Below are 16,907 nucleotides of genomic sequence, written 5' to 3'. Positions count from 1 at the left end.
ATCACGAATTTAAAGGGCTTTTCAATTTTTGGATTTGGTAATATACTTGCAAAAAAATAATTGAGTTAATATATTCATATCTAACGCTAATAATTGATATTTATAGTATCTTTTAATATCCGTGTGTAGGAGATATGATTGGTGCAAAAAAGTATATTAACAGAAAATAAAAGTTAAAATAAAAAAGGGTAAAAATGCTAAAAAGGATGAGAGCCGCAAGATTGGCGAGTTTTTTTTGGCCACGGTAGATTTTGGATGACGTAGCCGCACGTGGTTATTAAGAACAACATACTCACGTGCCGTCTTATTAAATGACGTAGGCAATCCCCATTTATAACAACAACACAACAATTTATGCGAGTATAAGTTAGTTAAGCCCATCATCTGATTTGGGCTACAATGAAAAGCCCATTAAAAAAAAATGTGACCAAATTTTTGTAAACATCTTCTTCGTCTCTCACAGAAAAAAGAAGTCACACTCTGTTCATCCTTCTTCTATCTCTCGTTCCAAACGCAAAAGAAAAATCTCTTTGAAATTTTTAAAATCTCCAGAAGAAAGAGGTAAAGCGATTTCCTTTCTCACTTATTCTTCTTCTTCAGAGATGTTATAACATAATCAATTTACTGCATAAACACATATTTTTGGTTCAGCCCTTGTAGCTCTCGTTACTATTCTGCTGAGTCTTCTGTTCGATTTACACTTACTTTTTTTCTTTTTTATCTGCGTTAATTCCTCTATGGATGGGTTTCACTTAGTTTCTTGTCATTTCACTTTCAATATAGTTCGTTCACTCCAAAGGTTTTTAAATCTTGGGATATCTATTGATGATTTTTGGTAGCTTAAAATGAGTAAGATGATGGTAATAAATAAATTTTGATTCCATTTCTTTGAATCAGCAGTTCGATGATCTGCTCAACGTATACACCGAGCAGTATTTACCATTTTCACGCCGTGAGGCCGGTCTTTCGGAAACCGAGGTTTCGGGTTTGTTCATCTACTTCTAGTGAGAATGACAGATTCAAAATAGAGTACACTCCTTGGCTTATCGTAGGGTTGGGCAATCCAGGAAACAAGTATCACGGAACAAGACACAATGTAATCAAATGCAATCCCTTTTTTTTTATTTTGAGGTGTTGACTTTTGATCTCTGGAGTGCTACAAGTTTGTCTTCTTTTCAGGTTGGTTTCGAGATGATCGATGTTTTGGCTAGAAAAGAAGGCGTTTTGATGAACACTATTCAGTCTAAAGCTCTAATCGGAATAGGTTCTACTTCTCTTTGCTTTGCGGTTCTCTTGTTTTTAACATAATAAAAAAAAAACTGATGAATTTTTGCTTCTATGTATGATGATCAGCACAGGTGCTATCGAAGAGGTGCCTATCTTGTTGGCCAAACCTCAGACTTATATGAACTTCAGCGGTGAATCGGTTTGTATTCTCTTCTGATCATCTCACTTATCTTATTGCCAACTTTGCAAAGATCAGCTTTATCTGAAACAACTGTTCTGTTGTCGTCGTTTAAAGGTTGGATCTTTAGCTTCACACTATCGAGTACCATTGCGTCACATTTTACTGGTAAACTTACCGACTTTAGCATCCTTAGAAATTATAACAAGGTTTAGGAATCATGAACCCTTTTGTTGAATCCTTATGTGGGTTTCTCCCTCCTAGATTTACGATGAGATGGCTTTACCAAATGCGGTTTTGAGACTTCAACCGAAAGGAGGTCAAGGCTATCACAACGGGTATTACTTGTGCCTCTTGAACCTTTTAAGTGTGTTCTCTGATCTATCAACTTATGTTACCTTTTATATTTGTTGCAGAGTCAAGAGTGTTATGGGGAATTTGGATGGTCGTCGAAACTTTCCTCGTCTAAGCATAGGTATTGTTTTGGTTTGGCTCGGTTTAAATCCAAGTCTACCCTTTGTTCCTATCTCAAGCTTTTTGTTTTTGTCAATGTTTGTCAGGCATTGGTAAGCCACCAGGAAACATGGATATGAAAGCTTTTCTTCTTCAGAAGTTTAGTCCATGGGAACGGAAACAGATCGATGAAGCACTAGAACAAGGAAGTGAAGCAGTGAAGACTCTTGTGCTCAGTGGATTCACTCAAGGAATCTCAAGATTTAATCTTGTGCAAAAATACAAGTTCCACAAAGTATAATATGAGATTACAATGCAAATACAAGTTCCACAAAGTATAATATGAGATTACAATGCAAATTAACAGATGAAGTTTGTGTGCTTTGATTTGCAAAAAGCTACAAAAGAAAGGTGTAGAGATTCAGATTGGTTTAGCATTTTCATGTTGTGGTAAAACATTAAGCAAAAAGTATTTCTCTTGGTCAGTATAAATCTTAACCGATTGTCAGATTGATTAAGCAGAGACTAATTGCATGTGAGATTAATTGTAGATCAGATTTCAGGTTGTAGAGAGCTAATGGTACGGAGTATATCATAATTATGTGAATGGTTGAAAAATAGAGGACTGAAGCGAGTGCGATTTGCCATGATCATAATTTGAGGATTCTCTACTCAATATATTTGCTGTAGAAATTTGAGACTAATCTGAAATTTCAAATAAGTTTTCAAAATTGAAAATCACAAAAGAGTAGTCATGGTAAAATAGAACATTAAAGATTGTGAATAAGGAACTGAATCAGAGAGTTTCCTTCACCCTAAGTACCACAAAACATAATCAAAAGCTCTCTTTCTCTACCCTGATGATTCATGATCACCATCATCCTTCAAGCTTCAATCGGGTACTCAAACACGACGTCTCTGCCAGTAAGTTTGCGGTACACACCAACCATAGTCTCGAGCTTGTACTCCGTGTCGTTCTTTTGCTTGGCATCCAAAAACACCTGTGACATAGTATTCAAAACAAAAGGTAAAGATGAGTTTAAATTAATTCAGAGAAAGATCAGAGTTTATTCTCATAGATGATATGATACCTTCATGATCTTGGAACCATCAAGACGGTAACGAGTACGCTTTCCAACAATCTCAGCGGGGAAAGCAACATCTTCGAGCATTGCTTCATGAACAGAGGTAAGAGTCCTGTTACGTGGCCTCTGAACAGCAGCACCCTTCTTGGGAGGACGCATGATCCTTCTTGTGGTAACAAAGATCACATCCTGTGAAAATTAAACGAAACAATGGCAGAGTGTTCAAGAGAGATTGTCGAAAGATTTAACTAGACATCTACAAAAGAAATGGAAATTCACAAACTTACCTTTCCACTGAACTTCTTCTCAAGCTCCCTAACAAGGCGAGGATGAATCTTGCGGAAAGCTTTCCTCAATCTGAATGGTACGTAAATCACAACAGCTTTGCGGTTTCCAGAGATGTCCATGTTCCTGCAATGAGAAATCAAATTATTTTCCCTCTGTACAAAAGAAGAATGCAACCATGAAATGAGAAGGGGAAGATACTAAACAGAGTAACATACACAGCTTGGTTGATGTAGAGATCTTTCAACTCGGATTTCAACTCCTGGTTGGTGTTCTCCAAATCAAACAAAGCCTAAGAGAAGATGAATCTCCGTTAACAATGAATGATTCCACAAAGGAGGACAAAATTACAGCCAAAGACATTGAAAAGGTATTTAGTTACCTGAGCAACTTGTTCCTCGCATTCTGTTGGTTCAGCATTCTTATCCTTCTTGATCTTGTTCTGAGCGGAGAACATCTTGACAGATCTTGAATTGCAAAAGAAACAAAATAAAAAAAAAGGTGAGACTTTAGGCATAGGAGCTTACTTCTAAAACAACAGGTGACCTTGTAATGTAAACTCAAGCAACCAAATACGAATCATTTCTATAAAATTCCGGAATAAACAGTTTAATAGTTTCAACCAAAACAATCTCAGTTGTCTAACTGTTAAGTAAAACATACAAACAAATTTGTTCGATTCAATCATACTAGTCTGGAGTAAAAGACAATGCTTGATGAACTACAGAGACTTATTCTCAACCACAATAAGGCAATGAATCAGAAGACAAATCACACAAGCTGAAATTTTTTTCCAAACCATTTGACAAAGCTCTAAGATTTTAGTAGAAAACATCAGCATTGCCTCTAAAGAGAAGAAAACTCAATCATAACAACAACAACAACAACAACAACAACAACAACAACAACAACAACAACAACGGCGGAGCAAGAGAAGGGAGTGAAAGAGAAAACCCTTTAGAGACTTACCGATCAGCAAAAGCACGGAGGCGAAATCTGAAGGAACGAAGACGAACCCTTTTGGATTGACAAAAATGCTGCGGCTTTTCTCCTTCGCAGCTCAGTTTCGGTAAAATCAGGTTTTATTGTTCGATGATTAGGGTTTCCAAGGTATCGACCCAATATGGGCTTTTAATAAAAAGTTTTTTATAGCCCATTTATTAACAAACTCGTTTCTTTCCCCTAAAAGCCCAAACTTGTTATCCTCTCAAATTCTTTTTTCTTTTTAACTCTCACATTCTTTGTTTGGGAGAAATGCTTAATGCAACTACGTTATCAAGTACGTTTGTAAAAGATGGTTTTATACAACTCTCAGTCTCGTATCATAATTTGAGATTTGATTGTTAGGGAAAAAACCCAAACTTTGCCCCAAGAATAGAAGATGACACAAATATTTGCAAACTTATGCAAAGGAAAGTTAATTTCATTGACTCGGATTTACATGCTAGTTGTGGATATAATTGCAAAGTTCAAACTATTTTGAGCACCCCTTGAAAGGAACAATCCTGTAAATTTGATTGCAAATAATGATCATTTTATTGCTAATTCGTTGGAAACAAATGGATTCTACCTACAGTAAAACGAAACAAATGGTTCATAAGCTACGCAGTGATAACTGATGATCCCTCAGCTTGCAAGCTATGCTCGTCCAGCCACAGGATGATATCGGACAAGACACGGAGAATCATGTCATCAGGTTCGCCTTCGAGCAGAGAATGATAAGCATTTTCATACAAAACAATCTTCTTGTCTAAACTTTTCGCTTTCTCGTATAGCTCTCTGCTCACTGAAGGATCTGTCACTGTATCAGCTTCTCCGTGTAGAATCAATATTGGCAAAGACACCTACAAAGGTCAAAATCAAGAAATGTCATTATTCTGATTCTGCTCTTCTAGATTCGGGTTTTCTCATACTTCTTTTTTTTTACCTTTTGCAATTGTTTTTCAATCTCTTGAGTTGTGTGAAACATTTCTACTGCAGTTCGTAGTCGGGGTTTGCCGCTGTAACAAATCACATTGTATGGTGTCTGCAAATACAAAATTGAGAAGACGGGTTTAGTAAGGAAATCGTTATAACAAGTGATAAGTTCATTAAATCTGTTATTTATGTTATTACCATCTCCCTCTTCCTGGCATCTCTAAAAGCTGCTTCTGCTAAATCCTTTTGTGGAACCAACTTATGTCTTGGTAGAACATTGGCTAGACCAATCAAAATCTGTTTTAATACCGGCGGTGGAACCAAGTCATCTGCAATCTAAAACAGATAGGTGTATGTCAAGTTACAGTTTATCATTCGTAATACTGAGAGATTTGCTTAATGACTATGCAAATAAGAAGAAAGAAAGACAAGACTTTACTTTGCACATTGGTGCTACCAAGACTGCGCCAGTCCACGCATTTGGTTGTTTGAGATGTATTTTGAGCGACACGGCTCCACCCATTGACTGTCCAAAGAGAAAGCTAGGTAGAGAACTAAATTCGGGATTCTCTGCATCCAAAAAGATTCAAAATCTATCAAGACACCTAAAACATGAACATAAAGTTTACCCTTTCATGTGAATCAAATGTTATTAATTACCTTTTATCTTGGAGTAATGCTCCATGACATCTTGAACAAGAAGATCAAAGCTAGGGATATAACCATGCAAGCCTTCCGATAAGCCAAATCCTGGATAGTCCATAGCGAAAACTCCATAACCAGATAATGCCAATCTCCTTGCAATCCCTGCAAAAAGCAATCAAACAAGCCTCAGTCTCATTTTCATACACAAACCATTGGCTATTTAGAGAAGAAGAAAAAACACAAAGAAACATGCCTTCGAAGAAAAAGGTGCAAGTATCTCCATAACCATGGCAGAAACAAACCAAAGCTTTAAGGCTAGTAGCTTCAGGAAGCCAGCTTTTGGAGAAGATCTCAATTCCTCTCGAATTCACCTCATAAGACTACATAAATCAATCATACATCACCACAAACAACAAGAAAAGGCTCCCTCAAGCTAAACAAAACATTCTCTCCTTTTACCTCTTTAGTCTTAATTCCATTTTCAGGTGTCTGCAAACATCATGAAAAAAAAAACAAACACTTTTAAATCAACAAAACAAACACACACATCTGAAACAAAGCTGAAACAGAGTGGTCGATACTCAGTCTAAAAAAGTCTCAACCTTTCTTAAACCCATTTCAATTAGAAGAGACAAACAGATTCAATTTCGGATTTTTCTTTTTACCTTGAAGAGGATATGATCGAGATTAAGCTGGACGTCTTTCAAGGAATCACGAACATGACGACGCGCTGAAGCTTCGTCAATATTAACCTCTTTGAGTCGCCGGAGCTCCTCATCTTTGTCTAGCTTCACCGTCGGAGCCATCGATCTACTACTACTACTTCGTTGCCACACAAATCTTCTTCCTTTATCCACAAACCCTAATGTAAAAAAAAAAAAAATCCCTTTTGCAGATCAATCAAATTGATCCACGCAACATCAAAATCTTTTATTATTTTTTTTTTTGAGATAGCAAACTTTTATTATTCCAACCGAAGAAAAAGAAAAAAAAGTCTCAACTTTGAAAAAGAATAATAACAATGAAATGGATAATTACGAATAATATTGGTGACTAGTGCTACCGTGTAAAGGACTGAAAAGGGTAAGCTTTGCTGATCTCAGAGCCATTAACAAAATTTTCTAAAATAGAGACTCGTTCTGAATTTTTGTATTATTTATTTATTTATATAAAAAGAAACAAAAAATCAATTAAACTGTTTTTTTCTAATTTTTTATTATTATTATTATTATTATTTTTTTTTTGAGAAAGAGAAGATTACACGAAAGTGAGTGAGAGGGGAAAACAAATAAATGCACGTAATAATAAGAAAACCATGAGAATTACGCAATTATTATTCTATGAATTAATGAGTTCTGCGGTTCTTGTCCTCTCAAATTGTCTATCAATATCATCATCATCGTGTGAACAATATTGTATTGTCGGAAGAGTAATGTAGTTTTGTGTTGAGACTTGAGATTGGATCCTCAAAACGATTCTGTGACGATATGCTAACGCGTCTGTGTCGTTTGATAGACGACAATCCATTAATGCGATGCCAAGTGTATGTTATGAGTCAGGGTCACGTGCAATTTATTTCAAAGGAGTTTTTATTTAGGGAGGAAACCTCCTCATCTTTTTTTTTTTTTTTTTTTATATAATATGCAATAATATATCTCAACAAACTAGGATTTTTTCACATTTTCTTATAGTCTTTCATGATTATTTCTTTTAAAAAATTACAAGGGAACATCATGTTTGTATTGAGAAATCATCGGCAGAATTCAAGTTTTTTTTCCCTATAATTCTTTATCAAAAAATCTTTTTTTTTTCTCCAACGGCGAATTATAAAGCACATCAATTCAATGGTTTATGTATCTGGAGTTGTATTTTTTCATTGGTACATTATCAGAAACTTTGAAATGGTTCTAAGTGTAAACTGTAAAGCACATCAAATATGGTTGGTACAATTAAAGAACACAGTTGGGAGTGTGTGTGTGTGGGAGTTGAATGGTTCATGAAGAAGGTAGCTTTTAAAAACTACCTCCCAGCTAATTTGTAATGGCAAAACAATGTGAAAGTTTAACCACCATATTATTGCCATAATAAGTCTGTTTATCAGTTATGTGGAAGTCTATATAACTATAACTTTTAACTGGTAATTTAAATGTTGCATTAAGATTACACAGTAGCTTACTTTTACTTTTGCTTTGCTCTCACACAAATACTTGCAAATCAATCTGCATCATTATATATTCCGAGTTAAGACCTTCGGCTAGACGAGTCTAGTCACTAGTGAGGCTACTTTGACCCAGTTGATGACCTTTAACTCTTAGTCTCTAGTCATAGGTTTATTCTAAATAACTCTAGACATTTGCACACACACAGAAAAAAAGACTACGTACATATTAATGATAAATCACAACATAATTTATGTGTGTGTTCTTGTGCAAGTATTTATTGCAAATAGTGTCAATTTATTTGATTCCTCTAAACAGCCAACATTTAAAAATTTGATGAGGTAGTAAAAAAGAGAAGTTGAAGTTTTTGTTTTCAACTGCCAGCTTCAAAAACTGCAACTTCTCTATAAAATCAAATTTCATGAATTACAGTTGAGGTACCAAAGCCACAAAGTCTTCAAACTATAACAAGTCTCAATCTTATAAAGTCTCTTAATTAAGTCTACAAGTTAGTAGTTTTGTTTAAAGAAACTCATGACTGATATTCAAACGTATGTATAATGTTTTCAACTACTGAAAAAGTTTGATTTTTATAATCTAACCCCACAACACAGTATATGTCATTGTCTTTATTTCTGGAAAAAGAAGAAGTATAATCAGTCAAATATATATATAAATTTCAAAACAATGCCATTGGCTTTATTTTTTATTCTTCCTTTGTTCAATGCGTAAATGGCTCGCATGTCTCTCCCACTGTCCCTTCTTTTCCTAAAACAAACAAAACATCTTTCTCTCCCCCCATAATTAAATACAGCTTCTTAATTAATTTTCAAAATTTTCCCCACAATCTCCATAATTCAGTGACATCTTTGCTTAAACTTTTTAGGGGAGGTATTGGTTTAAGATTTAGAAAGAATTTTAATGACTTTATATTCTTGCTGATTGTTAGAATCATAGAAAATTGAAAGTTAAAAATGAAGGATTGTAAGAGATTGTTTAGAAAGTTTTTTAAAATCTTGATGATTTGTTTTTTCTAATCTTGTAAAATCTTTTTATTTGATGAAAGAGTTTTCATGACTTTTGTTATGAAGGAAATGATATAAAATCCTAAACCAATAACATAAAAATTGAATTCATTAACAATCCAAGATTCTTTTGTTTTACTTGAATAACATAAAACTTTTAATGACTTTATAAAATTCTTAATCCAATAACACTAGATTTATCAAGATTTTAGATAATTTTTTACAAATCCACAACCAATAACACCAGATTTTTAAAGAGTTTTTAAAAGTTTTGATTGAATAACAACATATTTTACCTAACTTTTAAAGTCATTAAAATTCTTTCTAAATCCTAAACCGATACCTCCCCTTATTTTTTTATTTATGGTTTATTGTCTACGTCTTTATAAATAGAGATCAACACGGAAAACGTTGGATAGTAGAATTGTAAAATTATAGGAAGCCATAGAATCCTAACGTTATGTTCTTTACAAACATTTGAACACTTATTAACTTAGTATTTTAAACAAGAAAGTTGGTCAGGAACTAAGAAAAGAGGGAAACAAATAAAAAGATCAGGCTAAGTTGCATCGATTTTTATTTTTTTAAAGAAATTCACAAACGTACGTATTCCACTACATCTAATCTACTTCGGTGGAAAAAGAAGAAAACAAAAAAAAAAATCGAGACCACAAGATCTTTTTTTTTCGTAAAAAGGGAATATTATTAAGTTTTAGTTATAAGAAAGTGACTATATGTAAAATCTGGTTTCAAGATCCCTTACAACGAGAAAGATTGAAAGAGGATTTGAGTTTTTGTGTATAATGGCATGCCATGAACAAGGATACTATAACTTTATTCACACAAAAAAAAAACAAGTATTATGTCATGCCAAGAGTCAAATTTGATGAAGTTCATAGTTTCTCATGTTTTATTCTATTTGTGTGTACGACGAATTAGATAGCCAAAATATTAAATTCAAGCAAGTTAGCATTCATCGAAAATGTGATGTTAATTTTTAAAAATTGATTCTATAAAATAGTCAACTGTGATAGTATGTATTACTTACTGTCTCTGNTTTTAAAAAAAAAAAAAAAAAAAAGTATTACTGTCTCTGGTGATGTGGACACGTTAACTATGGAAGCCAGCAAATGAAGAAACATCGGACCCTGATAAAACCATTCCCGGTCAAAATGTCAAACTTCACTTATGTCTATTGAGAGCGTCATAGACACAGAGGCATGCGTTTTTAATATACTTTACTTTTAATAAATAAAAGCCAAAAACAAAAATCTATTATGAAAAAAAAGGTGAGATCTATAAAAAAGTAATAAAGTAAACTCTAGATACTCATGTCAATGTAGGTTTGTTTAAAGTATACAAAATGTGTAAGATACCAGAATGGTAATAGAAAATATATTTGTTTTCTAATTTACAATAAGATGTTTTCCATGGCTCCGATCTAGTATATTATCGAAAAATAAAGTTTCCGTTCCTAATTTCTTGCAAATTTATATACAGTGTGAAAAGAAATTTAGATTAACATTTCATTCAATTAAAATAAATCTCAAAATTCTATATTTAAAAAAAAATGAATTCATACATAGTAACATTTATTTATTTTTAAGGATTGAATAAGTAATTCCTATGGATACAAAAAGTTATGATAATAGTAGTATTTTTGGAAGAAATCATATTGACAAAAATTACTCTTAAATATTTTATTCTATTTTTAGAAATTTTAATTTTAATTATTCTTATTACCAAACAAAATCATTAATTATGTTAATATATCAATGAAAGAAAATATGGGATAGTGAAAAAAAAAATAGAATGATATCTTATGTGTTAAAAAGAGAAAACAAAATCATTAGTTATGTTGACTAATCTATTTAAAAAAAAAAACGCATGGAAATAGGAATATTTAAGCTGTCCACAAATATCACTATAACGACGGCGATATATAGCAGTTTTCTTGTTTTTTTTTTTTTTTTTTTATATATATCACAAATAAAATAAAATAAAGAAAAGCAAAATTTCTAATATCACCAAAAACGCCATCGTTTCACGTTGTCTTCAACCTCACCCACACTTTTTTTGGTCTCTCTCAAATCCTTATATAAAATCCTTATTTCCTCCGACGATTTGTCGCCTCTCTCTCTCCCTCTCTTTACTCCTATCTTCTCCTCCGTCATCGTGCTCTCTCTCTCTCTCCTCTCCCGGAGATTTTTACTACTCAGGTACATCTCTCTCTTCCTTCTTCTTCTTCTTCTTCTTCTTCTTCTTCGTTTCTCAAGTTCCTTTCATGGCTGATTTTACAGATCACCTTCTTCGTCTTCTTTCTCTTTTCTTCATTTTTACAATAAGTTTTCATAGATATTAGATCCGTCGTTTTCGTTTCTTTTGTTTTGTTATTAGAGTAGCCTTTGAGTTTTGTTTCTATTTGAGCCAAAACTTCTTCTGTGTCATTCTTACGAATTTTGAATTTTCTCGGATCTGGGTTTCGTTTCGTCCTTAGCCTCTTCGGTCAAACGCCATCGTTGGCTTTATCCGAAATTGNTTTTTTTTTTTTTTTTTTTTTTTTTTTTCCTTCAACCTGAAGCGATTCGTTTGGTGGTTTAAAGCTCTGATTCAGATCCGTTGTTTTTAGGGTCAGATCTTACAAAGTAAACCCTAGTTTTTTTTAATTGGATTCTGGAAATTAGTTTCAGATGTTTCAATTATGTGTTCCTCCCCATCTTGCTGTGATGGATCTGATCTGATTTGATTGTGGTTCGATTTGAATCAGGCGTCCTTCGGTGGATCAAAGGGGAGAAAAAGATGAATCATTGCAACCTTCAGCAGAACGCCTTCATGTCTCGTGAGGAGATGATGGGATTTGATCGTAAGGATCTTGTTGTTTGTCCTAAGCCCCGACGTGTTGGTTTACTCGCCAACAACGTCATTCGTCCTCTTAGATTACATATGAGGTATTTATTCATTCATTCAAAGCATCCGCCTTTTTTGTTTCTGCAGTCATGAGAAAACAAACAAACAATTGCCCCCCTCCAAGTGTTGATAGAAGTCTCTCTTTTCGATTTTTGTAGTCAAGCTGCAGCTGATTTGTGTGATTCTAAAGCTGGTGCTGAGCTTTTGGACATCATTCGTAGAAAGGTATGCATCTCTGATCCCCTTGTCAATTCAAAGCTAGAAGATTCTGATTTTTAATCCTTTGTTGTTGTATCTTCAGGAGGATAATGGAACAATAGGGCAGTTACTATCATCATCGCCACCATATTTTCCCGGATCACCACCGAGCAGAGCTGTGAACCCATTAGCACAAGATGCTCGCTTTCGAGATGTGAAGCTCAATCCAATCTCACCAAACTCTCCTTTCCTTCAGCCCAATTCAGCAACCGCTTTCCCGTCTCCATCTTCATCATCATCATCATCCTCGTCGTCCCGTGGTTGTGTTAGGATGAAGTTTGGACTCAACTCTCCTGCAGTTAGAGTAGAAGGATTTGATTGCTTGAACCGTGACCGCCAAAACTCAAGCATCCCTGCCATGGCTTAGTAGACTGAAACAAAAAACCAAGTGTACATAGAGAGATTTGGAAATCGTTCACCAGTGCCTAACAGAGGAGGATTTGATTTGCTACTTGCTGCTACCGTTACTACTACTAGTGTTACCATTTTTGAATTAAATGAATATGTTTTTTGTTGTTCATCTTTTTCCTAAGAGAGAGAGAGAGAGAGAGAGGAGGAAGAAGGTGGGGAAGATGAAGATCAGTTACCGTCGCCGGTCACCGTTTTTTTATAATTATTCAGGTTAGTGTTTGTATATAAATATGCAGTATTTAAAGAAGAGTCGAATCAATGTATTCGTTTGGTGTTTTTCTGGGTCGGGCGGATCTTTATTATTGTGTTATATTAACTTAAGGGGGAAGAAGATTAGAAGAATCTGTAAAATTTTCTCGGGAGAAAAGAAGAACTCTTTGTTTCTATCTTCTCGTTGTAATGTAGATAATTTATTTGGATTTTTATCTTCGTTCAGAGAAAGTCACCATTATGTATAGTAATGTTTCTTTTTTTGTCCTGGTGATCTGAAGTCCTCTCTCTGACCCTTTGTGTGTGTGTATTCTATTTCTGGTGTTTTGATACATCTGTGTTGTAAGTAAAGTCATATATTGGAACTCATACATTAAAACCGGGAAACTTCAAACTTTATCAAACACTCGAACATCCAAAGACTTTATCAAACACTCGAACATCCAAAGACTTTATCAAACACTCGAACATCCAAAGACTTTATCAAACACTCGAACATCCAAAGCGGTGGTGAAGATACGTTGTTGAGTTTAAAGTAATCAGTTTCTGTGGAACCTCAATGTCTTGGAACTTTTAAATGTGATCATATCTGCTAAATTTTGTGGCCCAGAAGGGTGTTATCAGACTAAGCTTTGCGTCCCATATGTATTATCTCCACAACGCTATTGCTATTGGGTGTGAAAGGAGGACTAAACTATTAAGTTTCTAATGCATGGTTTTGTTGATCAGCATTTCGAAACACCATGAGAATCCCTTGTTTTGTTTCTCCATCCACCACAAACATTTCGGGTCTGATGTGGAAAAGTTGCATTTGATCCAATGCAAATCAGGTCTCTTCCAAATAACCGAGCTATTTCGATTCTAAGTTCTCGCCGGTCATCTTCCATTTTTTTTTAATTGTCGTAAACATCAGTGATGTCAGTGGCTCATGCATTTTTTGAACTTGCGACCTATGGTCGTCTTCCTACAAAGTCATTGTTGTGGGCTTATTGGCAGCTATCCATGATTCATCCAATTCTGTTTTGTCAATGTCTAATGTGGATCATATTGTCTATTTTGGGAGATAAGCTCATTCTTCAATTTCCATATGCACCAAAGCACCACAAAGAATAGTTAAACTACTGCAGTTGTAACAATGTTGCTGTACCGAGAGCTCTTAACATAAATGTTCGTTTATCAAATTTGTGACCCTCTACTTTTTTATTTTATTTTCTAGTTATCGTTTATTGGATCGATGTAAACCGTATGCAACAATGTACAGTATGTTGGTTTATCAAATTCGTGATCACAGTTGTATATTCGAGATATTATAAACAAAACGAAAACAAATTGGAATATCAATTGAACATTTACACTATCACTATTTAATACTATACAGTGTGTATAAAATTAAATAAATCTCCTTCCAATGTAACAGAAGTCTAAATAATTGGAACCAACCCGGAGTAATTCTTACTTTATTTGATTTCTTTACAAAATAAAAAAAATCAGACAGTTATGTGATACGTCCGGCAAGACAATTAACCGAACAAACGCATCTGTTGAATCAGGATAACTTACAACAACGACCATTAACCGCCATAATTTCTCTTTCCCTCTTTCTCTCTCTCTCTCTCTGTCTTGCCTCTTATTACAAAACCTTTCGCTGATCGTGACACCACTCTCTTCCCTCACTCTTTGTTCTTCAACTCTCAAGCATCGCACTGTGCTTGAGAGACAATTTCTCCTCTCTTTTTTTTGTTTCATCCTAAAAAAAAAGAACAAGAGAGAAAGCAATTAGAAGAAGAGTGAAAAAACAATAATGGCGGGTGATGATGATGATCCAAAACCATCCGCTCTTGAAAGAAACAACGCGGATGAAGAAGACCCGTACATTAATGATCCGTTGGATGAGTTCAAGGGGTTTACGGACGAAGACATTCAAAATGTCATGGCCGATTTCAACCCTACTCTGATGGACATATCCTTCACGGAAAACACGCATCCTCCTTCTATGTCTCTTCCATTACCCACGGACGTTGACCAAACTCAGTTGATGCACGAGCTTGATCTTTCTATCACAGATTACGATATCAACGATGAGTTTGATGGAATGTCGTCTTTCCTCGACGATGATTATACCATATCTTGGGACATGTTCGAACCCCTAAATGATGATCCTAATGGAAACATCAACAATGATGTCCCACAAGAGACTCGTAATGTTGTTGAAACTACAAGACTTGAAGTGAGTATTAGAGTTTTCGGTGATGCTAATGGTCCAAACTTTGAAACTGGCGGTCCATCCACAGTGCATGTCCCGAGAATCGCTGATCGAATGTTCGTAGTACCTGATGAAAACTCCGTATGCCCTTGTTGCACAATGCTTCGAGAACTAGTCCATGTCAAGGGTATAAATATCTATCATTATAAAAGTTTTTTTTTTGGATTTATTGAAATATGTTTTGGGGTTGCAACATTGATCGTTTATTGATTGGTTGTTTGGTATGATTATATAGAACGAGAAATAAGGAATACCCTCATCATCTTTGGAGGGATTGGTTTCTTATGCCATGCGCTTCTCCTGACTCAACTTCTTGCTTCTGATCCGATGGAACCTCCACCTCAACCTCAACCTCAACCTCTACGATATTATCTACACGATTTAACGATGGAGGAAGTAAAGAATATTATAGAAGATTATTGCTCCGAGAGAGTAGCAAGCGGGTTAACACTTAGGCAAGACACCAATGCGGCTTTTTATCAAGCTATGAGTGTCAACTCCATCGTTAACCAGCCGCCGGAGCCTATGTTGACATTACCAAGCACAGATGTTCCATTGCCTTTGGTTTCACCTGATGAAGCTCTCGACGTTCGACCTGTGCCGCTACGTGTTGGACTGAGAGAGCAAGCCACCACCGATGTGTCGAAAGAAAGGAAAAAGGGGAAACAAACCCCTCTCGCTGCACAGGTATCGTCTCTAATTTCACAATTTATAACCACTTATAACATCATATATATGATCGGTTAGGATCTCCTTTTTAGTGGAGACATTTTTCTTGCACTGCAAGGAAACCTATTACTGATATAGTTACTTAAGGTTAGATTATGGTCCGAAAACGTGCTCATTTTGCTAAAAGAAAGCCTTTTGGCAATGTGATTAGTGGAATCGTATAAATGATCGATCTTATTACAGAAAAATAACGACTAGTTTTATTTCGTTTATTAGACAACAACAATTTGTATAGCTGGTATTATTTAAGAGAGAATTCATTAATTAACAACCTCCGTTTCTTTGGTTAATCTCTTATGTGCCGGTGGAAGAACAGAGAGCAAGGACTAAGAAAATGACAGTAAAAGATTTCAGCGAGCATTTTCATCTCCCAATCGAAGCAGCGGCGAATGAGATGAAGGTGTGTCCGACGGTTATGAAAAAGATCTGTCGGGAAGGAGGCTTGATGCGGTGGCCTCACCGTAAGGTATAAACAACTCTCACTTTTTTAGTTGTTGGTGTGTTTTTTTGGCGTTCGTATTTTAGTCTTAACTTTAAATTGATTTTGTAGATAAAAAGTCGCCTGACAAAAATCGAAACATTGAAGAAGATTTTGTTAAGCACGGCTAAGGAAGGTGAAGAGAAGGCTCGTATTGAAGCTGAGATTGAGAGGCTGCAACGTGATATCGAGAGGATCTGTAGCGACGCACTAAAGAATGCGAAGTGATTTTGTTTTTCATTCAAATTTTGGGATTTCTTTTATTGAAAGATTTAGTTATTTGAAAAAGAGAAAAAAAAAAACGTTTTGGTGCACTTAAGCTGCCTTGTATTGTGGGTAGCTAGTTGTGTAATAGAATCACAAAAGTCACAAGTACATATATGAAATAATATAAGGAAAAGTCTTGAGACATTAAATATTTGTTACGTTTTGTTTTACAATTAGTTGAAATGATTTGATTGGGTAACAATTTCTCAAGTTTATTTTGAAAAAACCGGCGATGAACCGAGTCGCCCACAGTCACAAGAAAAATTGAAAACAAGAAGCGGCGGATGTATGGTTTTGGAATTGGACATGTAGATTTTTTTTTATGGAAACTTTATTTCATGTACAGTCGTTACTAGTTAAAAAATGACCAATGTCGTAAGAATTGAATAGAAAAACTAGGTACCGGGTGG

General features: G+C 35.0%; 5 protein-coding genes across 6 annotated transcripts; 3 read left to right on the top strand and 2 right to left on the bottom strand.

The window, feature by feature from the left end:
* LOC104735637 (chloroplastic group IIB intron splicing facilitator CRS2-B, chloroplastic) lies at window positions 475-2,282 on the top strand. Its single transcript, XM_010455465.2, has 8 exons — window positions 475-561; window positions 901-1,096; window positions 1,180-1,264; window positions 1,359-1,426; window positions 1,523-1,573; window positions 1,670-1,743; window positions 1,822-1,880; window positions 1,966-2,282. Exons 2-8 carry the CDS (start codon window positions 905-907, stop codon window positions 2,157-2,159), a joined length of 723 nt encoding a protein of 240 aa, XP_010453767.1. The 5' UTR covers window positions 475-561; window positions 901-904; the 3' UTR covers window positions 2,160-2,282.
* LOC104735636 (40S ribosomal protein S7-3) lies at window positions 2,552-4,316 on the bottom strand. The gene is made up of 6 exons (XM_010455464.1): window positions 4,198-4,316; window positions 3,611-3,695; window positions 3,447-3,520; window positions 3,231-3,354; window positions 2,950-3,132; window positions 2,552-2,859 (listed from the first exon to the last, which is right to left on the bottom strand). Exons 2-6 carry the CDS (start codon window positions 3,683-3,685, stop codon window positions 2,743-2,745), a joined length of 573 nt encoding a protein of 190 aa, XP_010453766.1. The 5' UTR covers window positions 3,686-3,695; window positions 4,198-4,316; the 3' UTR covers window positions 2,552-2,742.
* LOC104735635 (caffeoylshikimate esterase) lies at window positions 4,686-6,914 on the bottom strand. 2 transcript variants are annotated; one of them, XM_010455463.2, is made up of 9 exons: window positions 6,854-6,914; window positions 6,456-6,652; window positions 6,250-6,279; window positions 6,044-6,170; window positions 5,806-5,952; window positions 5,585-5,715; window positions 5,344-5,481; window positions 5,156-5,254; window positions 4,686-5,072 (listed from the first exon to the last, which is right to left on the bottom strand). In XM_010455463.2, exons 1-9 carry the CDS (start codon window positions 6,897-6,899, stop codon window positions 4,830-4,832), a joined length of 1,158 nt encoding a protein of 385 aa, XP_010453765.1. In that variant the 5' UTR covers window positions 6,900-6,914; the 3' UTR covers window positions 4,686-4,829. The 2 variants fall into 2 exon arrangements, with proteins under 2 accessions (XP_010453765.1, XP_019090651.1); XM_019235106.1 differs by having other exon boundaries at window positions 6,829-6,897.
* Window positions 11,084-13,034, top strand: LOC104735634. The gene is made up of 4 exons (XM_010455462.2): window positions 11,084-11,193; window positions 11,742-11,922; window positions 12,040-12,106; window positions 12,183-13,034. Exons 2-4 carry the CDS (start codon window positions 11,774-11,776, stop codon window positions 12,504-12,506), a joined length of 540 nt encoding a protein of 179 aa, XP_010453764.1. The 5' UTR covers window positions 11,084-11,193; window positions 11,742-11,773; the 3' UTR covers window positions 12,507-13,034.
* LOC104735633 lies at window positions 14,372-16,597 on the top strand. The gene is made up of 4 exons (XM_010455461.1): window positions 14,372-15,150; window positions 15,259-15,710; window positions 16,069-16,218; window positions 16,303-16,597. Exons 1-4 carry the CDS (start codon window positions 14,562-14,564, stop codon window positions 16,456-16,458), a joined length of 1,347 nt encoding a protein of 448 aa, XP_010453763.1. The 5' UTR covers window positions 14,372-14,561; the 3' UTR covers window positions 16,459-16,597.

Source organism: Camelina sativa, chromosome 13 (genome assembly GCF_000633955.1).
Source record: "Camelina sativa cultivar DH55 chromosome 13, Cs, whole genome shotgun sequence".
In the NCBI taxonomy this organism is placed as follows: Eukaryota; Viridiplantae; Streptophyta; class Magnoliopsida; order Brassicales; family Brassicaceae; genus Camelina; species Camelina sativa.
This window is presented reverse-complemented; position numbering and strand designations above follow the sequence as displayed.

Bases quoted from the DNA above. Each gene is read 5' to 3' on its own strand.
- LOC104735633 (XM_010455461.1), top strand. From the start codon at position 14,562: ATGGCGGGTGATGATGATGATCCAAAACCATCCGCTCTTGAAAGAAAC. The intron at 15,711-16,068 runs GTATCGTCTCTA...GTGGAAGAACAG, and splicing joins AAACCCCTCTCGCTGCACAG to AGAGCAAGGACTAAGAAAAT. The intron at 16,219-16,302 runs GTATAAACAACT...TTGATTTTGTAG, and splicing joins TGCGGTGGCCTCACCGTAAG to ATAAAAAGTCGCCTGACAAA.
- LOC104735635 (XM_010455463.2), bottom strand. From the start codon at position 6,899: ATGGCTCTGAGATCAGCAAAGCTTACCCTTTTCAGTCCTTTACACG. The intron at 5,953-6,043 runs GCATGTTTCTTT...TGCTTTTTGCAG, and splicing joins TTGCACCTTTTTCTTCGAAG to GGATTGCAAGGAGATTGGCA. The intron at 5,255-5,343 runs GTAATAACATAA...TTGTATTTGCAG, and splicing joins ATGCCAGGAAGAGGGAGATG to ACACCATACAATGTGATTTG.
- LOC104735636 (XM_010455464.1), bottom strand. From the start codon at position 3,685: ATGTTCTCCGCTCAGAACAAGATCAAGAAGGATAAGAATGCTGAACCA. The intron at 3,355-3,446 runs GTATGTTACTCT...TTCTCATTGCAG, and splicing joins CTCTACATCAACCAAGCTGT to GAACATGGACATCTCTGGAA. The intron at 3,133-3,230 runs GTAAGTTTGTGA...TAATTTTCACAG, and splicing joins AGAAGAAGTTCAGTGGAAAG to GATGTGATCTTTGTTACCAC.
- LOC104735637 (XM_010455465.2), top strand. From the start codon at position 905: ATGATCTGCTCAACGTATACACCGAGCAGTATTTACCATTTTCACGCC. The intron at 1,574-1,669 runs GTAAACTTACCG...TCTCCCTCCTAG, and splicing joins CATTGCGTCACATTTTACTG to ATTTACGATGAGATGGCTTT. The intron at 1,881-1,965 runs GTATTGTTTTGG...AATGTTTGTCAG, and splicing joins CTTTCCTCGTCTAAGCATAG to GCATTGGTAAGCCACCAGGA.
- LOC104735634 (XM_010455462.2), top strand. From the start codon at position 11,774: ATGAATCATTGCAACCTTCAGCAGAACGCCTTCATGTCTCGTGAGGAG. The intron at 11,923-12,039 runs GTATTTATTCAT...CGATTTTTGTAG, and splicing joins CCTCTTAGATTACATATGAG to TCAAGCTGCAGCTGATTTGT. The intron at 12,107-12,182 runs GTATGCATCTCT...TTGTATCTTCAG, and splicing joins TGGACATCATTCGTAGAAAG to GAGGATAATGGAACAATAGG.